At 38.9% G+C, this 11514-nt stretch overlaps 2 protein-coding genes across 4 annotated transcripts; one reads left to right on the forward strand and one right to left on the reverse strand.

Moving 5' to 3' along the window:
* Window positions 1-5521: 5521 nt before the first annotated feature.
* On the forward strand, window positions 5522-8117 carry LOC309689401 (uncharacterized protein; the record flags this gene model as incomplete). 2 transcript variants are annotated; one of them, XM_082505792.1, is made up of 6 exons in its annotated part: window positions 5522-5998; window positions 6261-6389; window positions 6596-6789; window positions 7286-7433; window positions 7529-7733; window positions 7813-8117. In XM_082505792.1, the coding sequence occupies exons 1-6, from the start codon at window positions 5789-5791 to the stop codon at window positions 8115-8117; spliced, it is 1191 nt and encodes a 396-aa protein (XP_082361918.1). In that variant the 5' UTR covers window positions 5522-5788. The 2 variants fall into 2 exon arrangements, with proteins under 2 accessions (XP_082361918.1, XP_082361919.1); XM_082505793.1 differs by lacking the exon at window positions 5522-5998 and adding an exon at window positions 6013-6112.
* Window positions 8118-8141: 24 nt separating this feature from the next.
* Window positions 8142-11006, reverse strand: LOC309689511 (uncharacterized protein; the record flags this gene model as incomplete). Of its 2 annotated transcripts, none has more annotated exons than XM_082505986.1 (6): window positions 10565-11006; window positions 9993-10255; window positions 9607-9797; window positions 9380-9473; window positions 9015-9198; window positions 8142-8384 (listed from the first exon to the last, which is right to left on the reverse strand). In XM_082505986.1, the coding sequence occupies exons 1-6, from the start codon at window positions 10760-10762 to the stop codon at window positions 8241-8243; spliced, it is 1074 nt and encodes a 357-aa protein (XP_082362112.1). In that variant the 5' UTR covers window positions 10763-11006. The 2 variants fall into 2 exon arrangements, with proteins under 2 accessions (XP_082362112.1, XP_082362111.1); XM_082505985.1 differs by having other exon boundaries at window positions 8197-8384; window positions 9005-9198.
* Between the last annotated feature and the right edge of the window lie 508 nt (window positions 11007-11514).

An 11514-nucleotide genomic window follows, 5' to 3' on the forward strand; every position in this document is an offset into this window, starting at 1 on the left:
TGGCCTGCATTTATTTACGAGGAGGAATGAGTACAGTTGGACTTTTTTTCCCCCATATCTAGTTGGTTCTTTTAGATTTTAAACTGACATAAAATGTACCCTCAAGAATATAAATGTGATCAAAGAGGTTATATTTCTGTTTATCTCTGGACTCTCTGGGCCAGGCAGCTGCTATAACTTTCAGTGAACCTGTGGCCCAGTAATAAACAACAGATCACCTCCAGTGGTTCAAACAGTGACTCTTCAGCTTGATTTTCATTTATGGGTAGTGGATAAATTTGCAAGGATGCAAACTTCACCAGTGGCCCAGGCGTTGGGAAAAGATGTTTTGGTTTGGCCAAAAAGCTCTTGCATTTTCAGTGGGCTCACACCAAATAGCACACTGACATACAAATCATATTACATATCTACATTATTGTTAATATATATTGTAATATATCTATATCACTAAAGCACTTCTGGATGGATGCAAACTGCATTTCGTTGCCCTGTACCTGTGCAATGACAATAAAGTTGAATTCTATTCTATCATTTCAACTGCATTTTATCTCTCAGATAACTCATGATATTAAGAGTAGAACTTGACAGTCACACTCAGAGCAACAAAAATACAATGCACAGCCTGAGTCTCACCTGTTTCACTACTTTCTGGCTTTGAATCTATGCTCTTCAGCTGAAAACTGCTGAAGACAGCAGTCAGAGGCCCAGCTCTCGTCACATCCACTCGTCGATCAGCCACTCAAATTTGGGTCAGTTGGTAAAACTGCAGAGAGCAGCCACTCTGAAAGACGTCTGGACTAGTGATGTGCAGAGGTAGGTAGTAACAAGTTACATTTACTCCGTTACATTTACTTGAGTAAATTTTTGAAAAAAACGTTACTTTTAAAGTACCTTTTTTTGCACGATACTTTTTACTTTTACTTGAGTACATTTGTGGAGAAGAAACTGTACTTTTACTCCGCTACATTTGCAAAATTTGCAAAATTTGACTCGTTACTTTTTAAAAAATAATTAGTTTAACACATTAGATAACATGCCGCCAGTGGAGTTTCCGGTAACTTTTTTACCAATCAGATGTGGCCACGCAGTCACATGACCAGTTTGAAATTGTGGCGGGCAGAGCGGCCCAAGTATTTCAAAATAGCGGACACACGGAAAGAAGAAACCCATAAAAACATGGCAGAGCCACTCGTCTACGCTAGAGCTGAAGAGGATGAACACCCTTGGCCTCACATACAAAGAATGTTTTGCTTAAAAGCAGTACAAAAGAACAGCTATGTCTTCAGCGTTGGTGTCTTCAGTGAGAGCCAAAACAAACAAACTTTTCAGCGTGAAACAACTCAACTCGTGTAACCTGAGGAAACGGTAAGTTTTCTCTAAATATCTTTTTAGCTGTGGTTAGCTGGATGACAGTCTTATGTTACAGCAGCTGTGTCGAGCTCAAGCTGCGAGTCATATTTCCGGCGCTACGTTGTAGTGAGACGTTTGTGGGTGTTTTGTGCAGCTTCAGCTGTCCTTTTAAGTGCTCGCTGGTTAGCTAGCATCAGCTATAAGCTAACAGCTAGCATGATTAATGACGCTAGAGTTCCACGCACATGCAAACAGCTCGTCTCTACTGCTTTAACTGTTAAAACAGAAGGCAATACTGCGGCTGATAGGGTTTATGTGAAACACCAGCTTGTTTAGTTTAAACAGTCTGCATTAAGCTGGGCAAACACTGTCACGGTTCTGGGTCCGTTGGACCCAGTATTTTGAGTTTATTGTGTTTTGATTTAAGTTTGCATCAGGGATTGTGTTCTTGTTCTCTTGTCGTGTTATGGTGATGATTATGATGTCTATTATTAGAGTTCCATGTTTCTGTTTATCTGGGTTTAAGATGTGGGTTTAGTTTCATATGTCATTTCCTGTCTGTCTCTCGATGTCTGTCACACGAGCCTGCGTGTGATGTTTTATTGTGAAGGTCTGCATCTCATGTGAGTGTGTTCAGTTTTACCTCTGTCTCATCTTACTGATTCCTGTGTCCACCACCTGTGTGTAATGCCCGTGTTTCTCTGTGTGTATTTAAGTTGTGTCCTCCGTCATTGTAGCTTCTGGTACGTCTGTGTAACCACCGTGTCTCGCTCGTGTGTTCACCCTGCTGTCTACCATCGTCTGCCTCTGCTCGCCCTGCTTCATGTTCATGTTCTGGTTTCTGCGCTATAGTTTAGTTGTATCCCAATATAGTTTAGTTCGAGCTCCATTTGCTGTTTGTCCTTATTTTGTGCTCAATAAACCACCCTCACTTCTCCACTACTGCCTGCGTTTGGATCCTCCTTCATTTCCTCCACACGGCTCATCCCACTCGCCGTGACAAACACTGATTTTTTTCAGTCGCTTTATTCAGCTCCTGCTCAAACTGTACAATTGAATAGCAGGGGTTAGAAGTTCATAGGCCACGATGCAGGGTCTCACACTATACGGCCTGATGCTCTGATGCGACCTGAGTGCTCAAACTGTGCGTCCATAACATGAAGCTTATCATACAAAATCTGTCTCTCCCTCTCTGTCTTACACACACACACCACCACCGTCAACTTTGCTAAATTACTAATGAAAAACATTGACCAGGCAGCTGCAATTGAGCAGCAATGTCCATCCAACTCTTTTCATGGTTGTTGTAGTCGTGATAATTTTCTGAGGTCACATTGAAAAGCCTTGGATACGGAAGCGTAGAGCTGCCACCCAGGCAAAAGAAAAATAGAAAAGTGAAAAGTATATTGTTCTATTAATATACCTTTCAAGTTTGAACAACAGAAATATTATATAGGCTACATCGCAGCTCCAGTCACGCTTCCATCACCGTCTTTCTAGTCTTTTCCCAGAGTAACAGCCAAACAGGAAGATCTATTGGCTAGCACTGCTTAGCCTTGCACGCATTCTTATTTTAAACTTAATCTGGAATTCATTGCAAACTGTTTGTGCGGGATATGAATGACAAGACTTTGTTTTTCTACAAGACTTAGTAAAAAAATCTCTCTAGTGTGATCAAATCTTCTTGCCAAACATCTGCAGCTTTGCATTGTATACAGCACTATAATGACCAGACCTAATTCTTTTGAAAACCATATATCTTTCCACAGGTCTCAACTTCAGACATCACCTAGAAACAGAGCTGAATGAGGCCAGCGCAAACAGCAGCCTAACCGACAAAGATGATGGATCCATGGGGTCAGGAAAGCCAGAAGCAGGGGAGCTGGAGAGGTACCTTTCATGTCCATTCACTGGAGGTGTGGATCTATTGCATGGCGTTCCTCACATCAAGAAGCTGTTGATCAAAATCAATACAGCTCTTCCTGCATCTGGAGCTTGTGAAGGACTTCTCAGTCATGCAGGACTCCTGTTCACTGCTAAACAGTTACAGCTTCACAGAAAGAACCTTGAGAGCAAACTGCTGCTGAAGCTTAACCATCACCTCACTGAGTTAAGAAATGGTAAATTTTTGCTAAATATGCAGAAATAGATGCACACCCATACAATTTATGGTAAACTGAGCTGCCTTGTATGTACATGCGTTGAAGATGCCTCGTTCTGTTTTCTCTGTGGCTGCTGTGCCATTTGGAGCAAAAATGAATCTAAAGTTCACAGCATATCTTGTCACTGGAAATTGTTTGCACTGTTTATATATTTATTATTTACTGTAGGTATTGGTGAAAAAAAGCTTGTTTGAAAAATGTTGTGAAAATCTGATATTAGAATTGTTGTGCCTTATTTTGTTGACCTTTTTACATATATTCCTTTTGAAAATACTAAAATTTGTATATTTCTTTACTTTTGTTTGTCTGATAGCATTTATTTATAAAATAAATCGGACATTTCAAACGGTTACTCGCTACTTGAGTAGTCTTTTCATCAAGTATTTTTACTCTTACTCGAGTAACTTTTTTGAAGACTACTTTTCACTTTTACTTGAGTAATAATGTTTTAAAGTAATATTACTCTTACTTGAGTAAATTTTTTGGATACTCGACCCACCTCTGGTGATGTGTCAGTCGTGAACGAAGCGGCTCTTAGAGCCGACTCGTTGAAGTGAACAACGTGAGCCGGCTCCTTATTGGGAGCTGTGGGTTGTTGTTTTTTTTTTTTCCCCCTCTCTCACCCTCTCTCTTGCACTTCTTTTCGCTTCACTCCGCACGCCAGCCTTGTGCTTGCGCTGGGAAGAGAGGGGAGGGGCGGTAGTTACACACAGTAGCGCAGGAGCAGAGCCAGAGGGAATGAGAGAGAAAGAGAGCCAGGGACAAAAACATCACATTAGAAAGTTATTGTGATCATCCACAACTATTTTCAGTTGCAGATGATAAAGGATTCAGAAAGTTATGGGCTCAAAATGTGGTCATAAATATTTTGTACTTGTAAAAAAGATTTGTGTGTGCGTAAAAAAGATTTGTATGTGTAAAAAGAATTTGTGTGTGCGTAAAAAAGATTTGTGTGTGGACTTAGAAAAAAAACCCCTGCAAGTTACAAGTACGGATTTTTGACCCTATTTTTCTACCCTTCATCTGATTGGTCAATGTCATGTCAATCACAAATGTAACAATCCAATCAGAGAACAGATGGGTTTGGCTGTCGGAGGGGCGCTTTTTTGAACTGCAGGTCCTTGAAGGGTGATACCGTTTGAAGCTGGAGGATCGCTATATAAATATCCGATAGCAGCTAGGTCCCCTAACTTTCAGTAGCTGTTGAAAGGAAAAAGTTGTGGTATATCAGTGGTTAGAAATAACATTATTACTTTAGGATTAGTTTAACACAAAGTCAGGGCTGACCCAGGACCATTGCTGTGAGTCACAGTGCGCAGCATAAAAGTCCTTTCACATCGGATGCAGGATACGCTGCTAATGCTAACTGCTAACTAAAAGCAAAGGATCCAGAATTTGTTACGCTGGCTGCTGGGCTCTATGGGTTTTTGCAGCAGCTCTACCTGTACTAGATGCACCTGCTCCTTGTCTTTTCTATCTCTGACTTTATGTCCTCTACAAGAGTTTGTTTTTTTTGCTAGTTCTTCAAATGTTCAATAAAAACATGTATGCTAATTCATAACGAAGAAAGCTTTGTAATGAAGACTGTCATTTCCAAAACACTGCCCGCCCCCACCCCGCGGTCCGCAGCGCTGTTGAAAAGGCTGTGACATAAAAATCACCAAACTCGGACGACCACAGACTGTTTTCCTTCGTGGTGATAAAGGAAAACGCTGGGTTGGCATGTAAAAGGGCATTTATTCCCTTCAAAGACCTGCAGTTCAAAAAAATCTTTTTTACGCACACGCAAATTCTTTTTACACATACAAATCTTTTTTACGCACACACAAATCTTTTTTACACATACAAATCATTTTTACAAGTACAAAATATTTATGACCACATTTTGAGCCCATAGAAAGTTAATTCATGCAGGCCTACATGACAGAATGTGCATCTTCCTCGTGCTTTCATATTTTAATTTATATTTAAATGTGTTGTGGTTTGCAGTGTTTTGGGTCCGTGTACTTTTCGGTATTTGAAGTTTCGTTTCAGAAAGTATAATTTAAAAAAGAAAATGAGACACTTATTTAATTCTCAACTTAAAAAGCTAAAATGAAAAACGTAAAACAATTGTTTTTTTCATTTTGTCCTTTCGCACATCAGAAACGAAAAACCCAAGAAAAAAGAACGAGAAAGGGCCCTTTATTTATTTTGTCTGAACCGGAAGTTTTAGTAGGTCAACAACCTGTACAAGTGATGCGCAAACTTATGGCAAACACTGTAGTGTGGACATCATGACGTTGGAAAAATACTCAGACGTGATCATGGAGATGGCAAAACAAGGCCTGTCATCGGAAATTATATCAGAGCGTCTGTCATATGAACACGGGGAAGTGAGAGGATTTTCTGCGAGAAATGTTAGAAAGTTTTGTGCTGAGCAAATCACTAGCTGTCGACTCTCGGACACACGGTTGGAGCTTGAGGTGACACAAGCTATAAATGAGGTAAGGTACTTTCTTCCTTCACCTTATGACTGTGTATGGTTGTCTTAACTGGGTTGTAAGGGGGTTAGTCTAGACTGTGTGCGCGCGCCCGCGCGTTTTAGCGTCTTGCGGGTGGTGGGTAACGTTAGTTATTTTAAAGATGTCTCTCACTGGTATTTGTACAGTTAATTAGCACAATACTTTAGCTTTACACATTTGCTTTCAGAATAAGCTACTTTACATTTGTTGTTCTAGTAGTAGCATGATCTTTTATTTTAAACAGGTGGGCCCAACATATGGCCGCAAAATGATGAAGGGCTATCTGTCCACAAAAGGGGTACATGCTGCAGAGGGACGAATTGGGTCAATTTTAAGAGAGGTGCATCAACCTTATCATGAAGCAAGACGCCAGGTAGCCTATGTTATTTAATCTTCCACTAGAACTGTATTCCAATGTTCTTTGTCATATTTGTGATATACATCATGTAATGGTAGGGCCTAATTCTGTTTAACAGATGTACGCCCTGCTTTAACAGTTACTTGACTCTTCTTCAAACGTATGATCAAATCTGCCTTTATCCAGTCAGCTGTCATTTATTTTTGTGATTTTTTTGTAAGGGAGCTCGGAATCTTAATCCCACACCGTACCATGCTGAATGCATGGGGCACAAGGTTCACCTGGACCAAAACGAGAAACTTGTAATGTTTGGAGTCACCCATGTTTTAGCTGTAGATGGATTCAGTAAAAAGATTGTGAGTCATTCCACAATGCCAATCAAAAACAACTTGAGCATCTATGAATATGTTTTCAGGTAATACAACCTCTCAAACCATTTATTTCATCTTAAGTGTTTTGATGGACATGTTAGTCATATTGGACATGAGCTGCACCCATATTTACAATTTTTGAATTTAAATTAGACATGCAACAGATGGGTCTGGTTATGTTCCTGAATATAATATATTAAGAACTTACCAAACATTTTGATCAACATTTTCTATTAATGTAAAAATAAATAAAATGGAATTGCACATGAATCATTTAACTACTTTATTGCAATTAATCAGTGTTCATTTATGAATGGAACAAGGTTCTTGGATTTCCACATATCTTTCAATTGTTCTGACATACATCTAAAGTCTGAGCATGACAGTGACATTGCAAAGAAACTTAAGAAATATATGTTGTCCTACTACAACTAAAATATTACCCAAAAAAAACATGAATGAATACATTCAAAATAATAACACCTTTGCCGGTCTTAAAGCAAAATAGTTAATAAATGTTCTTTATTTTTCCTGTACCAGACCTGCAGTGATCACCTATGGTATGTGGGACCAGGTGCGAGTAGACCATGGAAAGGAATTTTATTTAACACTGTTCATGCAAGAGATGCTGTCACATCATCGCTTCAATCAGGAGAGACTGCCTTATTTACAGACCTCATCCACAAGAGTAAGATTTAAGTACCATTAACATCAGCTGAAATTCTTATACTATTACGTGTACTACTACGTACATTTAAGACATGTTTCTTTTAACTCTTTTAGAACCACACAGTTGAAAGGATTTGGCCTGAAATCAACAACCGTGTCAACTACCCACTAAAAACTGCCCTACTCCAGCTGATGGACCAGGAGGAGATAGATATGGAGGATAACCTTGTGCGATACTGTGTGTCCAATCTAACCTGTCAGCTGTGTAACATTGGTCTTGCAAGTGTGGTAGAATCATGGAATGCTCATAGAATCCCAGGTAAAAAAAAAAAAAAAAAAAGTCAGATTGCTTACAACCCTGATAATGAACATTTAAACACCTCCTCTATTTTTTACAGGAAAAGGCATACCAAATCACTTTGCAGAACATGGGTGTAAAAGAAGAATTTCTCCAGAGCTCTTGCCAAATGCACTTGAAGCAGCAGACCTTTACAGGCAGCACTTGGGATCTGCACTCAAAGAATATTCGACTTTTGGAGTTGATCCCTTCACAACCGAACAGGACAAACTTAGAACAGAGAGTCATTTTGCAGAAAAATATCCTGATATTTCACATTTGTTTTTTAGAGCCGTAAATGGTGACTTTATGCCATACAAAGAAGCTCTGCTCTGTCTCATAAACATAACTCAGAGAAATGTATGAACCACTGCATCTGTAAACTGTACAGAACAGACAAAAAAAAAAATCAACTGACTGTAAACATTTGTGTGTACACACTACATTACTCCTCTGCAAAAAAAGATTTCAATACAGAAAATGCAGCTGTTAGACCAGTAATTTGTAGAACTCCGTTGTTACTCTCCCTGCATTTTGCACAGTGCTGTGATGTCTCTTGCCACTGTTCCACACATGTCTTGCAGCCAATAATGCTTCTGCAGCACAGTGAGAACACTGGATCCTCAATGATGTCTGCAAAAGTAAATCAGATAAGTGAGACTGTTATCCATTTATGTTGAATTTAGTTCAAACTATAGGTTCAAAGTCAGTCTTGACATAAATTTACAGACAGCATGCAGAATATTTTTGGTTATTCTGTAATTCCTCTTGTTCACGCTGTTCTGAGAAAGTCCCTGTCTATATTTTTGTCTATAATTGATGAGGGGCAAAATCAGTACATTTTCTCAATTAGCAAGCAAGAAAAATGAAAAAGTTACAGGTACTTGATTCAATATATGCAACTACAGTCCCATTTTAAATGTGAACTTTTTAGTTTTACATTACTGTGAACAGTGTACCGTCACCCATACTGACATTGTAATCAATTTGAAAAGCTATACTTTCATAGTCAAGATTGCAAGGAGAACGCAAATTAAATGTGCATGTAAACTTTTGAATGTTATGTTACAGTAGACCTGCATCTTGATTGTCTGTGCCTAAGTATTTAAATGGACACTGCTGAATAAAGAGCCTATGTTTGGTAAAAAAATGTTTGTCCAAAGTAATGATTGAATGTGGTTTGACATTGTTTTAATTGTAATTAAAATGTTAGTGTAGATGTAATGTATTTACTAAGCAACATTTGAACATACTCATACAAACCACGCAGCTAAATCCCTCCTTGAGTGTCTGCAGCTTGGGGGTTGTGACTTTCTGGGCAACTGCAAGATCAGTGAGCTCTTTGATTGCTGCTGTGACAGCTGGCAGACTTTGAGATGCCAACACCAACTCTTCTATTTTGTCACTCACTTCTCCCAAACTGGCACTGTCATCATCTTTACGGCTGCTACAAATAAAAATGGATAATCAGATGTCAAAGCTACTTACTGGCTTAAAGAAACATCACATCACTTACTGATAGATGATGATTTATGTAGTGATGTCTTACTGCTATTATAGGATTTAAATCAAATTAATTCTTCTATATTGATGTTCATCCTATAGTATATACATATTTATTCACATACCTCAGTTTCTTCCTCTTTGTTCCCTGGAGGCAATTAAAGTCTTGTTCAGGCACAGCAAGAATTTTTCGTGCATTTTGTCTCCAGTACTGTGACCCTACAGATGAAAAACAAAACCAAAGAAACCTGTTTAGAAGCCAATACCATATTACCCAATAAATATTACAAAGAGTCTGGTAAGACATGTCTCTCCATAAGATATGGGCTTTAGCTGTAATATTATGGCTCACCTGTTGTGCCCTCCGACTCCAGAATTGCATTGCCCTGTGCATCTGTCAAAATTATTGGGTTGTAATTACCAATGGCATCTTGCACTTTTCCTACTATCCCTTGAAGCGTAGCCTCAGACTCCAGGAATCGTACAACCACCATTCTATTGGGAATCAACCTCCCACCAACTACATCTGCAAAGTACACTGATCTGTAAAACAAAACATAATAATTTTACATATCTTGTAAAAGACAGCAGGCCACAAATCCATTCAGTGATTGCTATAGGCAAATTGTACTAAAACAGCTTTGCTATTCTTAACAATTCAACTATCCATGCACCTTATGTTTCTTTTTATTTTGCCTGTTCTGTAATTTAATATTCAAGAACACAGACTCATCCTACCTCTGAAATGTTTTGGAGGACATAGGGGAACTTGAAGTAGCCTGCTGTGAACGTGAAGGTGCAGACGCTGCCACAGCTGGTGCTCGCATAAATGCAAAACGCTGCCCGCTGGAACCTGCTGTTGGAATTGACTCCATGTCTTCTCCGTGGACTTCATAGTGACCTCTGGGTGTAAGGTCTAATGCGCTGAAAACACCAGAGACCGCACCGGGGAACATAGCCACGTTTGAATCATCCGTGATGTACAGAGTATGCGCGGATACCTGTTTAAGAAAAGTTTCCGTAAATCACGTTGCTCTGCTAACGTGTTACTCCTGTGCACACGGTTAATAGGCTCTAAAGGCTTACTTATTAGCTAGTAGCCGGTAAAAGTCAATGAATAACTATTTACACATTAGCACATGTGCACAATTCACATATTAGCACAATGAAGACGGCTAGACATAGTATTAGTAAAAGTAGGCCTACATGAAATCACCAAATGTTAACGTTAGCCGTTCCGCAGTAAGGAAGAACAATAACGTTCATAAAAAAACTGCTGAAAGCAAAGTTTGCGAAGTTTACATATCTACCTGAAAGATGCGACCCAGTTTTTCTGCAGTCATGTCTTCGTCCCGGAGTGTCACTCTCTTAGTTTTCCTAAAAACAACGTAATGGTCCATCCTCTGTTTATTCCAGTGTAACTTTAAGGCCGTCGATCTCTTGTGTGGGGGACGGTGTGCGCGCGCCATAAAAAAACGCGCAGAAGAAGTACTTCCCGTTTCAGACATTGAAAATGCGTCTATTTTTTTGTTTTTGCGCTAGTATACTTTCATTATTTGAATCACGAAGAAATCCAAAAAAGCACGTCTAATTTTAAGTGTATGACGGCTATTTGTTACCACCGAATGAAAAAACAAGTTATTTTCGCCCATTTTATTCTTTATCAAAAATTTAAAAAATGAAAATTCTTTTAAATATCGTTTTTTCGTTTTGGTTTCTGAAACAAAACTTCAAATACCGAAAAGTACACGGACCGTTTTGTGTTGTTTCACTTTAAATTTGTTTAAAAGGAAAAAGCTGAAAATTTAAATAGTTAAAAGTTGAAATGTAAATACCTGTTTTTTTGTATTATATGATTTATTACATTTTATGTGGAGTGAATAAATAAAAGTATATTTACGATAGCCCCTAGAAACAAAGCACGTACAAACTCCAAAACATGTAAAAAAAAGTTTTGCTTGTGTGACCAAGTCGTCGGTGGGGTTAGATAAAAGGAAATAATAAAATGACAACGCCACCTAGGGGAATTTCACACCCAGGAAATATATTTAAGAAAAATGGATCAAAGGAATAAAAGGAGGCCGCACAGATTCAAGGATGCACACTGAGGCAGGTTGGCTCCAATATTAAAAGTTTTATTTATAGTAAAAATAAATAAAATATTAAAAACCAAGATGTAGCACTCCTCCTTGAATCGCTACCTTATCGTGGTGGAGGGGTTTGTGTGTCCCAGGGATCCCAGGGGCTATGTTATCTGGGG

The sequence above is a fragment of the Aulonocara stuartgranti genome, assembly GCF_965226115.1.
Source record: "Aulonocara stuartgranti genome assembly, chromosome: 1".
Taxonomy (NCBI): Eukaryota; Metazoa; Chordata; class Actinopteri; order Cichliformes; family Cichlidae; genus Aulonocara; species Aulonocara stuartgranti.